This window comes from Asparagus officinalis, chromosome 1, assembly GCF_001876935.1.
Source record: "Asparagus officinalis chromosome 1, Aspof.V1, whole genome shotgun sequence".
Lineage (NCBI taxonomy): Eukaryota > Viridiplantae > Streptophyta > Magnoliopsida > Asparagales > Asparagaceae > Asparagus > Asparagus officinalis.
Genome location: NC_033794.1, coordinates 9,789,159 through 9,809,751, shown reverse-complemented (window position 1 = coordinate 9,809,751; position 20,593 = coordinate 9,789,159). Strand labels below are relative to the sequence as shown.

Below are 20,593 nucleotides of genomic sequence, written 5' to 3'. Positions count from 1 at the left end.
CTACCGTAAATCTATTTTAAATCCATAAAAATTCTATTTTAAAAATAGAGTTTTGATTGATTTAACAGTAAACTTAACAAATATTAATAATTAAAATATGCTAAAATTTAGCATGTGGGTATTGCATGAGAAATTTAAAGAAAAAAATACTGTCATTTACATAGTTGAGAGTATTAAGAATAAACTTTATAAATTTTACCATATATAAGTGCTGCCAAAAAGAAATGAGGATAAATAAATACATAGTAGGGTATTTAAGTGCAATTAGACCTACATTTCGAAAGGGAAAAAAATACTTCTGCAATTTCCGAAAGAAGGGATCACTTTATGAAATTGCAGTTAATAGAGTTTTAGGACAAATTTTTATAACCAATCTATTTTGAATTTTATTCCTAAAAACAGACGCATTTCGAACTTAATTTCAAAAACAGACCTAGTTGGCTGAAACTGGGTCTGTTTTTGAAAAAAAAGTTCCCAAACTTCACGGGAGTTGAAATCCCGTAAAGTTTTTTATATAACAAAACTTCACGGAAGTTTAACTCCGGTGAAGTTTAGGAATTTTTTTTTTTAAAAACCGACCCAGTTTCTGTCCAACTAAGTCGGTTTTTAAAATTAAGTTTGAAACAGGTCTTTTTTTGAGAATTTTTTTGCAAACAGGTTGGGTTTGAAATTTTGTCCTAGAGTTTTATGCATAAAAAAGCGAACAAATTTTCAAATAAGCCCCAAAAGGATTTTTATTTTTCAAAATCGACCCGATTTTTATTTATTTATCAAAATCGACCCACTTTTTGCCACGTGGGCTTAATGAAGTTCCTAAACAATCGGGGTTGGCAACCCCGACTGTTTAGGAGATTGTTAAACCCCAATTAGAACCCTTAAACCCAAAATTTTTATGTCCTAAACAGTTGGGGTTGGTAACCCCGACTGTTTAGGAACATCATTAAGCCCACGTGGCAAAAAATGGATCGATTTTGATAAATAAATAAAAAACGGATCGATTTTGAAAAATAAAAAACTTTTTAGGGCTGTTTTGAAAAATTCCTCTAAAAAAGCCAAAGAAAAGAAAAGAAACCAAATTGCTGCCTTCGGAGCTTCGGTCGCCGCTCTCCAGGGAGTACGGTTAGTCGATTCTCTCCTCTTTCCTTTTTAGTTTTTCTTGATTTAAGTTCTACATGCTTTTTAATATTTCTTCAAGTTTTATGGTTGACTGAAACCCTAGATTCATGATTGTTTCAGGTACAAGCTGATGCAAACACAATGCCAATGATGTCAATCAGTTTTTTCGAAGTAGAATTTTAAAGAGCATTGGCAATTTTACAGGGACAACAAAGAATTCAATCTCGAATTTAATAAAATTCCTTTTTTTTATTTACCAATTTCCCCAAAATTTTAGGGGTTAGATAGCCGACAATGCAGAGAAAGGACAATAAGGGGCTGTTTGGTTGCACATTTTTTTAGAAATCTTTTCTCAAAATATCTGACAATGATAATTTTGTAATTAAAAGTTTTCTATAGATTTCTGTAAATTGTGTTTGGCTCAACAAAAAATTTATAGAAATATTTTCTATAAAATCTCAAAAACTACCAAATTTTACAAAAAGCAATTTCCTCTCAAAATGAGAGGAAATCAACAGGAAATCTGAAGCAATTTCCTCTCAAAATGAGAGGAAATCAACAGGAAATCTGACACCTTCCTTATTTAATCAACAAAACCCGTCCCATACCCATTTTCTATAAAGTTATGAGCCATTTTCTTGTTTTGAACCAACCAAGCAAAGTATAAAAAATAAGAAAATTGTTACTTTTGACTTCTCAAAATTTTTCCTATAATTTTTTTAAGAAATACAAAGAAATCATATTTTGGGTGGAAAACATTTCCTATAATTTATAGAAATTGAACCAAACTTAGCGGCCCTTTAATCTAGAATCCTAATATTATGAATAATTTTACATTTTTTCATGGAACTTATTTTTTTGGAGCACCGTGCTTTTCGTTTGCTGAGATTATAGTGAATTGACTGTAGTATCATAATTTTGCCAACAGGTGATAGTTCTGGGTAGGAAATATTCGCGTTGGTCTATGAGCTCTCCCACCGGTGAGAAATTTGATTTGGATCTGCAATGTATGCGTGATCATTGAATTACATAAACTATTGGTTGTTTCTATAATTAGTTACCATCTTTCTGAATTCTTTCACAAAAATCACATATCATTCGATCTCGTAACTGAGATATTCGTGAGACCTTGAACTGCTGGAAATACTTTTTGCTGTTGCTGCTTTCTCCCTTTGTCATTTTTTTTTTGCATGCTTTTATTTAGATCTGTATAATTTCCATAGATTTTATTTGGAGGGTGCTGTTTGGCTTTTTTCCCCTTACCCCTTCATTTTATGGTCTGCCACCAGATGCTTAACAGCATTGTTTTGAGTATAGCACTGACTTCTTGGTGCAAATGATCAATCATCCGAAGACTGTGCGTAGAGATAACTGTTGAGATGAAGAACGATAGAATGAGATCTCCTTTGTACATTATCGTACAAATCTTCTTTGTGCATTCTGCTTTGCCAAACATTTATGTTGAAGTGTGAAACAGGATTAGTTATTATTCTAGATCATCTTCCAGACATAGGTTTACAGTCATTTGGCTTAGAATATCTTACATAAAGATGAATATATGACTTCCAACACACGTGAATATATGACTTCCAAATGTGTTGTAACGTTTGCTGCAATTTTCTAAACAAAAGATATGTACTTAACTTACGAAAATATGCACTCATTTTATTGAAGGATCCTACAATGCTGGATATAGATGGTGGGAGCCTCTGTAGACTATGAAGACGTGAGTTAGCTGAATGGATTATGATCCCAATTTCAGACTCCTAAGAGTTAGCACTGTAGTAGGAGTGATGCCTGGACTTGAGTCATCTCCATTGGTTAGCTTGTCATCTCTATGACTACAGATTAAATGTATGTACTTATATCGACTTCATTGATTTATGTATGTCTGGTGCCCTGAATTATGAAAATAATCAAATAAGTGACTGTTGAAAATTGAAATTCTATTAACGTTTAAAATTCTGATCAATGAACATAATTTCCTGGTTCACTCAAATAGTTGAAGAATATAAAATTTCTGGTCAAATACCATTTGTCAATGCACTCTGCTACTCTAGCTAGCATATTATGACAACCGACTGAAATTAATTGATGGTCCTTAACAAGTGCTCCAGATTATATGGAAGAGGTGAAATAGTTGATATCTTGTCCACTAGCGAGCTGCGTGATTAGATATCTCGGTCAGGGTTGAGTCTGATTAGATTAACTGATTATGAGTGATTATTGTAGTAGGAGTGATGACTGTACCTTTCCCCCCCTCTATGTTAAATGAGTCTCCTTGCATTTTTCTGCTTTGTGAACATTTATGTTCATGTTTAAAACAAAATTATTTAGTCTGTCTTAGTTTCAACCTGTTTCTCTTCTAGCTTGAATCTGATCCAGGCAATTTTCATAAAGATGACAATAGGCATTACAAAAATGTGTTCTGCAGCTTTGCCGCAATCTTGAACCCAAAAAAATGCCCTTAGTTTTTGGAAAATTATGCACTCATTTTATTGAAGGATCCTACAACATTGGACATAAATGGAGTGAACCTCTGTCGAGTATGAGGACATGAATATGTTGAGCAAATTATAATCTCGATTTCATACTCCCAAGCGTTAGCTTTATAATAGGAGAAATTTCCTGACTGGAGTTCTCTCCATTGGTTAGCTGGACATTTTTGTAAGTATAGATTACATATATCATTGTATCATTCCTTGATTAATTAATATGTACATCTGATGCCCCAAATTATGAGAACAATAAAAAAATGTGGCTTTAGAAATTTTATCACCATAAAATTTCTTACCAAATTCACATAAGTTCCTGTGTCACACAAATAGTAGAAGTATAAAAGCTCAACTAAAATACTGTTGGCAATGCAATTTGCTACTCTGGCAAGTTTTTCAGATAATACAGAAGGGAGAAATGTCGACATTTATTTCAGTTTGTGATACCATTAAAACCAAAGCATGTTTTGGAGGGTATATCTGCAAGAAATCCTATAGTAAATAAGAGGAGTACACAGAAATATGAAGATATTTTGGGTGTGACAATGAAGTAAAGTTAATGTGAGGGGTCCTAAAGTTTTTTAGAAGTTTCATTGGCATTGGGAGGATGAGTCTTCCAAACTTTTTATTCAAACATAATTAAAATTCAACACTGAGATAATATAAGGGGGCTGTTTGTGATGTTTACTATTAATTGCACGGTAATTTTGATATTATTTTGCTGTTGATTGTATAGATCTCTTATTTTATCAATGACTTCAAGATAAAGTGAAGATCTTGTTATCTCTTACCATTCACTGATTATGAGAGTACTATAAAAGAAAACTGTTCAATAACCATTATAGTTTGTTTATATTGTGAAAGAGAAAAGTCTTTCTACTGTTTAGTCTTCTTTTAATGCCCACCCATGTCCTTTCTGTTACATTACCGCCGAGAAATCAGAAATACAAGAAGGATCGTGGAATGATCTTGCAGAATAGTTTTGTAAGTCTTCTGTAATTGGGTTATTTGCACCTAAACATCCCAAAGTTTATTCACTTTCAACTTGGAAGCCGGAGATTTTTTCTTTGCTCAAAGTACCTCAACATTTACCTCGTTTATAACTTTGATACCGCGAAGTTTTTTCGTATGGAGAAAAATACTTCAAAGTTGAACAAAATCTAACGTTGATACTCTAAACTTTAACAAAATTAATCTAAACTTTAACGAAAAATATTAACAAAAAAGTTTATGTTTTGGCTATTATAGTTAAATTTTGTTGATTGTTTGAGTGTTTGTTGGGCAAAAGAAGGTACCAAAGTTAAATTCACTTGAAGCTATGTTTTGGGCGAAGAAAAACTACGGGGTACCAAAGTTAAAATGAGGTAAGAAGCGTTGGGGTACTTAAGTTCAAAAAACTCTTTTGTAGTTATATCTTTTATTCATCATTTGGAAGTTTATGTTGACTTATGAAGTCTATACACAACAGTGACTCTTTTCTTTTCTCATTGCTAGTTATATCATTCGGAAGTTTATGTTGACTTATGAAGTCTATACGCAACAGTGGCTCATTTCTTTTCTCATTGGTAAGTCTTTCTCAAGTTAGTCTATCATTTTGAATTTTTTTTTTTTTAAATTTAAGACACCGTCTCTTCATCTAGTTGAGCTCAAATCCATCTTCAAAGCTTGTAGCTTGTGCCGAGTGAGAAAAAGAAGAGAGATGGCTGAGATTGCTGTGTGTTTGGCCACACGGGCCGTGCAGAAACTGCTGGACAAGCTTGTCGAGAAGCTATACAATACCATATCTGGAGAGGTATCCCTTCTGTTAGGGCTTCGTGGTGAGATCAAGTTCATAAAAAGTGAGCTACAGATCATGAACGCGTTCCTCAGGAGAGCCGAAGGGATCCAGGATGTCAACGAGGCAGCTCGAGCATGGGTGATGCAAGTAAGGGAGGTGGCCTATGATATCGAGGACTGTATCGATGAAGTCTCCCTTTACCTCTTACATTCTGAAGAACACGGTTTTGTTTCTAACTTGTTTCGTCCAAAACGCTGGTTTGGGCGGCTTGGGGATCATCGTCAACTTGCGGCGCAGATAAAAAGTTTGAAATCTGAAGTTGAAGAGGTAAGCAAGAGGAGGTTACGCTATCAAATTACCGAGCTTAATAAAGGGTCGAGTTCCGAATACAAGGTTGCAGAACATGATCCTCGAATGGCTGCGCTCTTTGTCGAGGAATCACAACTTGTGGGCATTGAGGAACCTAAGAAGAAACTCCTTGGGTGGCTATTGAATGAGGATGACCGTCGACTGAGCTTAGTCGCCGTTGTTGGTGGTGGTGGATTAGGCAAGACCACTATCGTGAGGAAAGCCTATGAGAGCCCGAATGTTACCGGAGGGTTCTTCCAATGCCGAGCTTGGATCACCGTTTCACAACAGCACTCCATCGATGAGCTTCTTAAAGACATGATATGTCAAATCTTGCCTACTCCTCTTGTTGGTCTGCGCAAGATGAACATGGCGAAACTCATTGAGAAACTCAGAAAGCATCTCGAGGATAAGAGGTACGTGATTGTTTTTGACGATTTGTGGACACCGGGTGCATGGAATAGCTTAGAACTTTCACTTCCTAAGAATGAACTAGGAAGTAGGGTCATGATAACAACAAGAATCAACAAGGTTGCCGAATCATGTCGCGCTATTATTCCCGGGCACATCTATCAGCCCGAAAAGCTATCCGATGAAAAGTCCTTTGACTTGTTCTGTAGAAGGGTATTTCCTGGCCGCGCTTGTCCGGACGAGCTTGGGAGCTTGTCTCGAGATATCCTTAAGAAATGTGATGGTTTGCCACTAGCCATCGTAGCCATAGCTGGTGTTTTATCAAGCAAGCCAAAGAAGGACCAACGGGAATGAAGGAACATGATAGAACGTCTCGGTTCAGAGCTTCAAACCAATCCAGATCTAGAGGGTATGAAAAAAATACTGACTCTAAGCTACAATGATCTGCCTTATAATGTCAAACGTTGCTTCTTGTATCTGGGTAAATTTCCTGAAGACTGTCTGATCAAGCGTAAACGTGTCCAAGGGCTATGGATAGCAGAAGGGCTCATTAGTGACCGACATGACATGACTGACGAGGAGGTTTCAGAGTCTTACTTCAATGAACTCGCCAATCGGTACATGATTCTTCCATCAACATTCAGCGCTGATGGAAAGATAAGAGATTTCAGGGTGCATGATGTTATGCTCGAACTGATTGTATCCAAATCGATGGAGGATAATTTTTTAACAGTAATTGAAACAGATGATAGATGTATGCCATGTGATGCTATTCGGCGTCTCTCAATCCACGGGAAGCAATATCAATGGATAAAGTCGAGCCTAACCTGTGTCAGATCGTACACCCTGTTTGTAGGTAGGCATGACGTCTTCATTTCTAGCTCAATGAGACGGTTGAGGGTGTTGGATTTGGAGGGGTGCAGAGCTTCCAATTTGGCTTATGTGCTCAGCAAGGTGATTACTGTGGAATTGCTCCATTTGAAGTACTTGAGCCTAAGGAATACCGAGTTGCGTGAGCTCCCAAAGTCCTTGGGGAATCTTCGATGTCTGGAAACATTGGATATTGTAGGCACAGATGTATGGAAAATACCGAGAGGGATCACTAAGCTTCTACATCTTCGCTTTCTTCGTGGTGGTGGTATAAAAGTACCAGAAGGGACTGGGAACCTGAGAAGCCTTCAAGAACTGACAATTGTGGATGTAGGTCGAAGAGGGGTAATGAAGGAGCTAGATAAGCTGGCGAAACTGAAGAAGCTAGCATTGAAACTGGATAGCACCGGCCTACATCCACAAACGGCTAATTCTTCGTGCTTTCTGTTTCTTCTCGATTCTCTTTCTTCGCCACCTCTCCTACTTGAAAGCCTCGGGCTCCATGGCGAGCTTGGAAAAATGCCAAACTGGATAGGTTTACTCAGTAACTTGCAGAAGCTATCTCTCGAACGCAGCAATCTAGACAATGATTCTTTAAAAGCACTTGGAACATTGCCGAACCTGCTCCAGCTTAACCTTCGCCACTTAGCTAGCCAGGACGACGTTCTGTCCTTTGCTTCTCAAGGATTCCCGAGTTTAAAGGTGCTCGTTCTGAGAAAATTAAGATTGTGGTCTCTGAATTTCGAAGAGGAGGCAATGCCCAGTCTTGAATGGCTTTCTGTCGAAGACGAACGATCAGCAAACTTTAGAATTTCAGGCATTAAAAACTTGACCCGGCCGTCTCAAGGAAATTAAGCTCAATGGTTCGTCTGAAACGACTGTGCAGTTGGTAAAGTTAGCAGCGGATGAGCACCCGAATCACCCCCAAATTGGTCTGCGAGTACTACTATGATGTTTATACTAGCGAATTGTCAATGGAGACCGACCATTTATTTATTTGATGTGGGGTTGACTGAAGAGCAATGTAATGCCATGAGTTCGGTTTCTGTCAGAATACCCGACATGTGAGTGGTGTTAGGATATGTGAAGCCTAACTATCAGACCTACCCTATACTTCAGAATGAAGAGGAACAAGGCAGAACATGAGGAACAGGATTGACGACGACGAAGCTCAAGAAAAACGACGAAGAATGCATTTTGACTGGGTCGCGGGCGACCGCGCATGGCGCGGCGGTCGACCGCCGCAATGTAATGCCATGAGTTCGGTTTCTGTCAGAATACCCGACATGTGAGTGGTGTTAGGATAGGTGAAGCCTAACTATCAGACCTACCCTATACTTCAGAATGAAGAGGAACAAGGCAGAACATGAGGAACAGGATTGACGACGACGAAGCTCAAGAAAAACGACGAAGAATGCATTTTGACTGGGTCGCGGTCGACCGCGAGTCGGGTTTTGGCCCAGTAGCGGTTTTTTGACCTGTTTCCTTTTCTGTTTGTTAAACTCTTATGTCTATAAAAGGGTTGATTATGGCATGATGTAAAAAAGACGAAAATAGTAAAATTTTCTCCTGCGGTGGCCGTGGACGTAGTTTCTCACATTGAGAAGTGAACCACATAAATCTTGTGTGTTTGTGATTGATTGAATTCTCTCTTCTCTCCTAAATCTCTATTTTCAAATCGCATCAGGGGGGTTGTGCATCCCCAACAAGTGGGTGGTTCTGATCCCTCTGCTAAGAATAGAAGGGGCTTATGGGGAAAAATGTTGGCAAGCTCTACTGTAATTGTTGGCCACCATCTGGTGTTCTATATGGAAGCATTGCATGAGGAAGTGTCACCGAATATCCCGTTAGATGTTCTCCTTATTTGTAGACCGATTGTTCTCCCGGCAATTTGAAAACTCCAGGAATATAACTTGTTCGCACAAAAGAGAAAGCAATAGTCTATTGAAAAGAAAACACAAGAGCAAAGACACAAGATTTACATTGCTCGACAATCGCCTACGTTCGCGGGTAGAAATTTAAGTCATATTGATATCAGATGTTACGAGATAAGGTTATCATGGTGTTCTTGATATAACCCGCAAGAAACTCTCTCAATCTCACCAAATATTTCTCAAAATCACAGATTTCTCTCCTTAGTCACTCTCTATCTCTCTTTCGCGTTATGTAGCCCTCCTTGGCTCTCATCTTCTCAAACTCTAGACCTGGAAGAGTTTTTTTGTAGGCCCCAAATCTTGATACAAACCCACGTAGAAGTTCAAATCCTAATAGAAACCCAAAAAAATCAGGATCAGCCCGAACGGATCAAACCTATCTGTCCGACCGGCCTATAAGCTGGTAGGGACTCCGAGACGGTCCGGCCTGTCGGTCTATCGCCGCCGCTTACCATTTTCACCTCGTTTTCTGCTTAGATTTTGACTATTCTATTGTCTTCTGAACTCAAATGCAAGGCTCTTTCCCAACATAAGATTGAGATTTTGATGACCCCCTTTCTTGTAGACCAACTGATCACCTGGCAATGTGGAAACTCTTGCAAGAAAATAACTTGTTCGCTATAGAAAAAAAACACGAGAACAAGGACGCGAGATTTGCGTGGTTGGAAAATCGCCTACAATCATGGGTAGAGATTAAAGTCTTCTTGATGTCAGAAATTACAAAATACAATCTTTCTTGTGATTTACCCATAAGAAACTCTCTCTTGATCTCACCAAAGATTTCTCAACAACGTAGATTTCTCTCCTTAGTTACTCTATCTCCCTTTCGCATTATGCAGCTCTCCTTGGCTCTCATCTTCTCAAACTCTAGACCTAAAAGAGTCTATTTACATAGGAGTCCTAACCTGAACATAATTTCAAAATAATCAAGATCAATCAGAACATATTAAACCGATCGGTTCGACTGGCCGGTAAGCTATAGAAGCGACTCCAGCCCTGTCCGACTAGCCGGTGTACCATCACCTCTCGTCATTTACACCTTGTTTCGGCTCTGGCTTTGATTCAGACTATTCTATTGTTTCCTGGGCTGAAATACAAAGACTATTTTCCAATACAAATTTGAGATTTTGTCCACCCGGCTCAAAACCGCCCACTCATTAGATCTCGGTATGAAGAAGATTTTAGATTGACATATTCCTTTTGTTGTGGAGTGTTTTGCAAAGTTTACAGCTAATTAACTACAGCTGGGTCAAAAGCTTCGGTGAGTAATGAAAGTTGTGAAGGCGGTCAATGAGAGGGACCCTGAGCCATCCATTCATTTCCTTGGTGTCTCCGTCATAATGGCTAAACCGCATCACATGCTCCATCAATGCTCCTGTAATTTCGGGTCCTAATAAGCAACCAAATGGAACATGTACGAAAATTGTTGCTCAAAGGATAATGGGTTTTTGGATATTAGCCCCTTGGGTTATAAGTACTTTGATATTAGTCTACCAAACTTTTATTCTTTGATATTAGTCCTCCAAATTATTTTAATTTGTTGGTATCAGTCCGTTAGGTTATCCGTTCAAAACCCTAAATTATGGTTAAGTTAATACTAACCATGCATGGTAAATTACTTTATTACCTCTCCATCCCTCTCTCACCTCCTTCATCATCTTTAACCCCTCCACCATTGCCCTCCTTTGCAAGTATTCTCACATCCTCCTCCATCGTCGTCACCATCATCTCCGCTATGTAGTTACCACAATCTCTCTTTGTATTCTCAATGCCTCCTCCACCATCATCACCTTCTCTGTCAGTATTCTCACACGCATTATTACCATCATGATCACCACCTCTGCTGGTAATGTCATCACTATTACATTGAAGCGAGCCCCATGAATGAGGGAAAGGGTGAAAAGGGGATAGAGGTGGCGGTCAAGAGCAAAGAGGAAGGGGAAGGAGGTTAGAGGGGAGAGAGGATAGGGGTATACACGTCTAATCAAGAAAAAGTTTAAAGAAAAATATTCTTCCATACATTTTAACATCAACTATTTAAAGGGACCAACATGAGCATTTTAAGATAATTTGGGGAACTAATATCACAAAATGAAGACTTAGGGCACCGATACAAAATACCGATGATTTAAGGGCTAATATCTAAAAATCCAAGAACAATATGAACTAAAACAATTTTAGCACGAAATGATTTTCATTGTTTGTGCAGATCTCTAGAAAATTCTTGGGTTGGATATTGGTTATGAGTAGGGGTGTGCAACGGTCGGTTCGGTTCAGTTTTTACCAAAATTTGAACAACAGAACCGAACCGCCTATAATTCAAAACCGAACCGAACTGTTGCAAGTTGGTACGGTGCGGTTCGGTTCGGTTTGTTCGGTTCTAACTTCATCAAACTTCTTATCAAACAACAAATTGTGTTAAAAAAATATCAACAAAGTAGGAGATTATGAAGCATTAAACATTAATATAGTGATATTGTTTTCAACCCATAATGATTCAGAAAATGAGTTTAGGGTTTGAGTCTTTGACTCTTTGGAGACAGGTCGGGTAGGGTTTGAGATCAGAATGGGTAGTATTGCACTATATTCGGTCGGTTTGGGTCGGTTCGGGTTGAAAAGTTTTCAAACCGACCCGAACCGCCCTACTCATAAAACCGATTTTTTCGGATCGGTTCGGGTCGGTTCAGTCGGTTTGGACCGAACCATGCTCATAATCTCCTACTTTGTTGATGCTCATAATTCAAAACCGAACCGAATTGTTGCAAGTCGGTTCGGTTTGGTTTTTTCGATTTATCAAGTAAGCAGTACATTTGTCTGAAACGTTTAAAAAATGTATTTATATCGTAGAGTGAGATGAACTTTATTTTCTTTACCTATTTCAGCTGGATAAATCTGCTTTGAAAAACAATTAGAAATGTGAGCTTATATAGAAAAATGTATACAAGAAAAGTTGAACTATATTCTTAAAAAGTCAACTGCACTAAATCTTCCAAGAAGTTCAGCATTTTGCAGTAAATCCTCAATAACTTTCAAAATCACACTCTAGAGATTTCGTTGTGTTCTTAAAAAAAAAACCTTCAAAATCATATTAAATTCCACTGACTTCTGTGTTTTGCAATAAACCCCAGTAGTTTCTATGTTTTGCATATAAAAGCTATAAACTAAAAAAGAAAAATCAACATAAATAGACATTTTGAAATTTAGAGGACGTTCAATGTAATTTACTCAAAAGAGATCGAGGATTTTTGTAAAAGTCATGGGTGTAAGTGAAAATTTGAAAGTTATCAGGCGTTTACTAAAAAAACACTGAAAGCTCTTTGGGGTTTAGTATTTACCCTTCTCTAGGGCTGTCCATTTTACCGGCCCGGCGCCCGNGTGACCGTTGTGGCCGGGCCGGGCCGGCCCGGTAACAACGGTCAGATTGGCCCTTTGACCGTTTTGCCCTCAAAAACGGTCAAAAAACGGCTATTTTATGAGGTTATTTTGGTCATTTGCCTAGGGGGCTGGTTCTATAAATAGAGGGGGGTTTTCATTTGTTTTCTTCACACCAAAAACTCATCTCTTCTCTCTTATACTCTTATACTCTCTCTTATACTCTTATACTCTCTTATTTATACATTTAATCCTTTCATCAAATGGCTTCCGAATCTGATTATGAAGAGCAAAACATTTCTCCTGATCCTGAAATGAGTCCTCCTACTATGAGTCCTCCTACTATAAGTCCTCCTACCGAAGTTAATCCCGAATCCGGTGACGACGAATCTGCACCAAGAGCTCCTAAACGGCCAAGATCCGATGTGTGGAATTTTTACGAGAAGATCGACGTCACCAAGGATGAACACGGTAGGATCCTCACCCAGAAGGCTAGGTGTGCTTTGTGCGGCAAGATTTTTCAAGCTCATCATAAGAGCGGCACCAACCACCTCAAACGGGCTAGGTGTGCTTTGTGCGGCAAGATTTTTCAAGCTCATCATAAGAGCGGCACCAACCACCTCAAACGTCGTTTAGATAAACACAACAAATGCCAGACTCCTCAAGGTGATATCCGATAATCTATGATTTCTCAATCCTCCTCTTCTGGTAGTCTCAGTAGTTGGAACTATGATGCTGCCAGAGCCAGGAAATGCGTAATCAAGTTTATCATTCTTAAAAACCTTCCTTTTAAATTAGTAGAAGATGATGAATTTGAAGATATGTTTAGAGATGGTTTTTATCCTGCATTTAAAAAAAATTTCTTGTCAAACCTGTCAAGTGATATTTTAAAATATTATCAGCAAGAACAAGAAAAAATAATTTCTTATTTTAAAAATTTAAACTGTAAATTTTCTTTAACTTCTGATATTTGGACATCTAGAGCACAAACTGGATATTTATGTATCACAGCACACTGGATTGATGAAAATTGACAAATGTTTAAAAGAGTTGTTTCTTTTATTGCAATAGAAGAGTCACATACTAGTGCTAATGTTGCAAATTTAATAATTGAAGAACTTATGAAATTAGAAATTTCACAAAGAATATTTTCTCTTTCACTAGATAATGTAAGTAATAACAATGTAGCTGTTGATTTTATCAGATCATCTTTATCATTGCCATGTCATGGTGATCTTTTTCATATTAGGTGCATCTGTCATATTTTAAATTTAATTGTTCAAAGTGCATTTACTGAAATTAAACCCATGATAGAAAAGGTTAGAACAGTTGCTTACATGCATAGTGCTTCTGAACAAAAACTTAAAAGATGGAAACAATTTTGTAAAAGAAAAAATGTAAAGCCTAGACTAATTCCAAAAGATGTTGACCATAGGTGGAATTCCACATATGCAATGTTAAGTATAGCAATAGAATATAAAGACATTATAACTGATTTTATAAACTATTATGCTTCTAGTTCTAGTTCTGGTAGCACTTATGGAATAACTGAAGATGAATGGACAGTTATATGTAATTTAAATGAAATGTTACAAGTTTTTTATGATGCTACCATGTTATTATCTGGCTGTTATTATCCAACCATTACTTTAGCTGCTTTACAAATTTTAAATATTCAAAATTTTTTTGATAAATATCGTTTGGATGCTACTTTTGGACCTATGGTTTTTGAAATGGAGAGCAAATTTAATAAGTATTTTAGGCCTATTCCTCATATTTTTGGTTTGGGGGTTCTTATTGATCCATGCTTGAAGGATATTGGCCTTCGAAGTTTGTTACAGTCATTGTATGGTGGACAGGTTATAGACTTAGATGATGGAACCACCCTGAATGCTACTACTCATCATTTACTTATTAGAAATTATTTTCAAACTTTATATGATGAGTATGCAGCTAGACATGGTGTAGCTGCACAACAGTCTGCAGCTTCGGTTTCTTCGAGCTCATCCCGAGCCCGAGGTAAAAGTGTAAGTTTTGATAGGTATGCAATGGTAGCCGAGCTAACTGGTGGATCTGGACTTGGATCGTCATCATCGGAGGTTTCTGAAATAGATGAATATTTTTCTGCTTCTTTAGTTAGATGTCAAGGAAATGCTTTAGATATTTTGCAATGGTGGAAAGTATATGGATCAGTTTCATATCCTATACTTTCCACCATGGTTCGTGACTTACTAACAGTGCAGGTTTCGACGGTAGCTTCGGAATCCGCCTTCAGCACAGCAGGTCGTTTGATCGACGATCACAGGACATGCTTGGATCCATATACTGTACAAGCGGTGATGTGCCTACAAGATTGGTGGAGGTACGAGAAGCGAACGCAAGGCATCGATCGGATGGCTGGAATTGAAGATAAATTTGAAGAATTGGGACTAGCAGATAGATATAAAGAATAGATTGTAGTTTTTATATCTTAGCTTACAATTTGTAAAGAATTATTTTGGAAATAATTGCAAATGATAGTGATATAGGTGAGTAGGTGCCAACCTAGTTGGGATTTACTTATCTATTGTGATGCGATTAATTCCAAAATAAATTTGTACTTGTAATTTGTAACTGATTTATCAATTATTAATAAAGAATATGTTTTTATCATTTCTTATTTGTAATTTATGTCATTTTAAGTAATTAATAAAATTATTGTTTTTGTTATTTTTCTTGTCTTTTTTTTATAATTTATAAGTTAAATAACATTAAAAAATTTTGGAAAAAAATAAAAAAAAATAAAAAAAAAGGAAAATCACCCGGGCCAGCCCGGAACCCGGCCCGGACCCGGCGTCCGGGTCCCGGTTTTGCCCGCCCGGATGGACAGGCCTACCCTCTTCAATATCATAGACGTGTATATATATACTACTAATCACCGTGCAAAGCACGTGGACACGTTTTTGTATTTAATATTATATTATTTAATAAATTATATATAAATATTTTACAAAGTTATTATATTGTACTATGATAAAAAAATTAGTTATACAATAATTAATATTATAATATTATTAACATACATTTAATAGTTATTTAAATCTTGTTATTAATTATTAAACAATTTATTAGAGTATAATTATTAAAATATGTAATCATTAGTTTAAGTAACAACTATTGATGTAATTAAACCGTTTATATTATTAAATATTTATGTTATGGATATATTTTTATTAGGAAAAATTGCTTCAAAGCCCCAAATTTATATTTTCAATATGCTCTAGCCCCCCAACTTTCAAACATGTGCGGCAGCCCCACCTTTTGAAAAAAATTATTAAAAACCCGCTCTCCCCAAGTTCCTATGCAAACTTTATACATAATCCCATTTTACCCTCCCTACCACACCCTCCTCCTCCTCCTCCGTCCCCCTCTGCCTCCGCCCCGCCTCCCTCCCCTCCCCCTATACTCCTTTCCCCCCCGCCTCCCTCCCCCTACACCTCCCCCCGCCTCCCCTACAGCTCCCTCATCCTCTCTACTGCCTCCCTCGCCCACGCTGCACCTCCCTCGCCTCCCCCCCGTCTCCCTCCCTCGATGCACCTCCCTCCTCCTCCTTCGGTTCCCCTTTGCCCCTTCCCCGCTCAGCCGCCAGCGCGTCCCGAGGAACTTCGCGTGGGCACATTAATGTTAACTCTTTTTCTGTAACATGTTAACTCTTTTCATGTTAACTCTTTTCTATTAACTGTTACTGTTAACTCTTTTCTGTAACATGTTAACTCTTACAGCTAACATGTTAGCTGTAAGAGTTAACATGTGAGCTGTTAGAGTTAACATGTTAGCTGTAAGAGTTAACATGTTACCTGTAAGAATTAACATGTTATCTGTAAGAGTTAACATGTTACAGAAAAAAGTTAACATTTTACAGAAAAGAGTTAACATGTTACAGAAAAGAGTTAACATTTTATAGAAAAGAGTTAAATATTACCGAAAAGAGTTAACATGTTACAGAAAAGAGTTAACATTTTACAGAAAAGAGTTAACATCCATTGACATAAGAAAGAGGAGGGTAAATTCGGGATTTAAATCAGCTGATATGTCTAATCATGAGCTGGCATGTCTATTAATCAAGTGCTGAAATGAGCTGGAATCATGATGGAGGGGCTTGGCCATATTTTTTTCACAAAGGAGGGGCTAAAGAACATTAAAAAAAGTAGGAGGGGCTAGAGCATATTGAAAATATAAATTTGGGGCCTAGAAGCAAATTTTCCATTTTATTACAATATTTATTAAATAATGGTAGTAGTTTTTAATATTATATGACTTTATGTTGTAAATAATATTACCTTACTCGATAATTAATATCATTTTAGTAATAAAAAATTAGATGGAATAAATTAAAAATATTATTATTTAGGAAAAATACTTTATATAAAAATATTGAACCCTTAAAATTTATGAAACATTTACTTTCCAACAAAAAAGTGAACGACTCATAGATTTCAAAATCTAATATTTTTATATAAAGTAACTTTTCTAAATAAAAGTATTTTTAATTCATAATGTCCAATTTTTATTATTAATATGATATTATAATATCGAAAAGGGTGATATTCCTTACAATATAAAGAATCATCCCCTATTTATGCTATTATTAATAACTATAATTATGTACAATATTTTATTAAATAAATAATTTTAATATTTTATTATAATTAATAATTCTTTTATAATGAACTATATTATATTTATTAGCTTTATTATCATTATAAATTATTAATATGTTCTAGCAAGTGACCAAATATTTTGGGAAAAAGAAGAGAAAAGTATATGTCTCACAAATTTCATGGATCTTAATATTTTCATATAAATTAATTTTCTAAAATAAAAATATTTTTAATTTATAACATCTATTTTTTTATTACTAAGATGATATTATTTATCGAACAAGACAATATTCTTTGCAACATAAAGAAGTAACTCTTATTTATACTATTATTAATAACTAATATAATGCACGTGGACATTTTTTGTATTTAATATTATATTGTATAATAAATTATATATACATTTTACAAAGTTATTTTATTACGCTATGGTTAAAAAAATTAAGTTATTCTATTATTAGTATTTATACTATTATTAACATACATTTAATAGTTATTTAAATTTGCTTATGTTATTAAACAATTTATTTAAGAGTATAATTATTAAATAATAATGCAATTATTAGTTTAAGCAACACTATTGAAATAGAGACAAAAAAGTAACACTATCGAAATAATTAAACCATTTATATTATTAAATATTTATTTAATATACATATATTATTACATTATCTATTAAATAGTGGAAATAAATTTTAATATTATATGACTTTATGTTATAAATAATATTACATTGTTTGATAATTAATATAATCTTATCTTAGCAATAAAAAATTGGATGGTATAAATTAAAAATACTATTATTTAGGAAAAATACTTTATATAAAATTATTGGATTCTTGAAATTTATGAGACATTTACTTTCCAAAAAAAGTGCATGTCTCATAAATTCTAAGGATAATATTTTTATAAAAAAATAATTTTTCTAAATAAAATTATTTTTAATTTATAACGTCTAATTTTTATTACGAAGATGATATTATAATGTTGAAAAAGGTTATATTGCTTACAATATAAAGAACCAATCCTTATTTGTACTATTATTAATAGTTATATTTATATACAATAATTAATTAAATAAATAATTTTATAATTTCATTATAATTAATAATTCTTTATGATGAATTGTAATATATTTATTGATTTTATTATTATTACAAATTATTAATATATTCTAGTGAATGACCAAATATTTCTCGGAAAAAGAAAAGGAAAGTATATGTCTCATAAATTTCAAGGATCACAAATATTTTTACATAAATTAATTTTCCAACATAAAAATATTTTTAATTTATAACATCCAAATTTTTATTACTAAGATGATATTAATTATCGGAACATAGGTGTGTCCATCCGGGCCGGGCCGGATCCGGGCCCGGGCCGGGCAAAATCGGAGCCCGGGCCCGGGCCGAGTTTCGGGCCCGACCGGTTTATTTTCTTTTTTTTTAAATTCTATTTAAATTTTAAATTATACAAAAAAAAGATAAAAAATTTAATAAAAAACAATAATTTTATTAATCACTTAAAATGACATAAATTACAAATAAAAAATTATAAAAATAAATTCTTTATTAATAATTAATAAATTATTTATAAATTACAAGTATAAATTTATTTTGAAATTCATCGCATCACAATAGATAAGTACATCCCAACTAGGTTGGCACCTACTCACCTATATCACTATCATTTGCAATTATTTCCAAAATAATTCTTTACAAATTTTAAGCTAAGATATAAAAATTACAATTTGATGAATATTATTTATTCTTTATATCTATTGGATCCTTGAAATTTATGAGATATTTACTTTCCAACAAAAAGTGCATGTCTCATAAATTCTAAGGATATAATATTTTTATATAAAATAATTTTCCTAAATAAAAGTATTTTTAATTTATAACGTCTAATTTTTATTATGAAGATGATATTATAATGTTGAAAAAGGTTATACTGCTTACAATATAAAGAATCAATCCTTATTTGTACTATTATTAATAGCTATAATTATGTACAATAATTTATTAAATAAATTATTTTACTATTTCATTATAATTAATAATTCTTTATAATGAACTATAATATATTTATTTATTTTATTATCATTATAAATTATTAATATATTCTAGTGAATGACCAAATATTTTTAGGGAAAAGAAGAGGAAAGTATATGTCTCATAAATTTCAAGGTTCCAAATATTTTTATATAAATTAATTTTCCAACATAAAAATATTTTAAATTTATAATTAATATCCAAATTTTTATTACTAAGATGATATTAATTATCAAAACAAGGTAATATTTTTTACAACAAAAAGATATAACCCTATTTATACTATAATTAGTAATTATAATTATGTACAATAATATATTAAATAGAATTTTTTATTTGTTATATAATTAATTATTATTTATAATAAATTATCATATATTTATGAATTTTATTATCATTATAAATTATTAATATATTCTAATGAATGACGAAATAATTTAAGTAAATAAAGAGGTGCATAGTTAATGAGAGGTTATGGATCATTAGCTTTATACATAATGATATAATTGTGAGTTATAAAAATTTTGAGAGGGCAAAAAAGGAAACCAAAAGTTTTGATATGAGTATTCTCTTTTATAAGTAGTATAGATTATAATTATGTGCACTAATTTACTAAATGAAGTACTTTTCCTATTTTATATAATTAATAATTATGTATAATAAATTATTATATATTTACGAATTTTGTTATCGTTATAAATTGTTAATATATTCTAGTGAATGACTAAATAATTTAAGAAAATAAAAATGTGCATAGTTAATGAGAGGTTATAGATCATTAGTTTTATAAATAATGATATAAGTGTGAGAGATAAAAAATTGAGAGGGTAAAAAGAAAAATCAAAAGTTTTGACATGAGTATTCTCTTTTATAAGTAGTTTAGATTTAGATTTAGATTTAGATATACGCTTAAAAACCCAAAACAAGTAACAAATGAAATCATAATTACTTTTAAAATCTCATTAAAATTAAAAAGTGAAGTATTATTACAAAATCCAGCTCACTCCCACCACCTAAAACAAAACGTATACATCATCGTCTTCTTCCTCCTCTTCCCCAACCCCGTCGACAGTCTCAAAGGCCATGGCCATGGACCTCGTACCCTACTCCTCTTCAACCTCAGACCCTAAAACTCCTAACCTCCCCTGGTCCGAGATGTTCCGCTCCGCCTCCCGCCGTCAACCCCCCGACTCCCTCCCGTCTACCCGCCCTCCTCCCCTCCTCCTAACCCTAACCCTAACCCTAACCCCCCTCCCCTTCAGAAGCCATCCAAGACCCTGGCCCTAGACCCCGACGCCAAGCTCGCCCTCCACATCGCCATGGCCCACGCCTGCCTCGCCCTCTCCCTCCTCCTCCTCTACGGCTCTACCGCCTCCTCCACTCCTTCCTCCCCCTCTCCAGTGGGCCCTGCTCTGCTCCATCCCCCTCCGCCAGCTCCACCAAGCTCTGCTCCACTTCTGGCCCCACCCCTCTCCCTCGGGGTCCTCCCGACGGTCCTTGCGCTTCCCTCCGCCGCCCTCCGCTCCTCCGCCGCCACCCTCTCCGACCTCCGCCTCCTGCTCCTCCGCCGCCGAAA

At 35.1% G+C, this 20,593-nt stretch overlaps 1 protein-coding gene and 1 pseudogene across 1 annotated transcript in view; both read left to right on the top strand.

Annotated features, from left to right (window-relative positions):
• On the top strand, positions 1,909-8,195 carry LOC109848973 (annotated as a pseudogene).
• LOC109830317 (transmembrane protein 245-like) overlaps positions 10,832-20,593 on the top strand; it is a 19,471-nt gene continuing 9,709 nt past the window's right edge. The window contains 4 exon segments of the mRNA XM_020397557.1: positions 10,832-10,898; positions 20,173-20,399; positions 20,401-20,476; positions 20,479-20,575. Coding sequence (XP_020253146.1) covers positions 10,832-10,898; positions 20,173-20,399; positions 20,401-20,476; positions 20,479-20,575 — 467 coding nt within the window.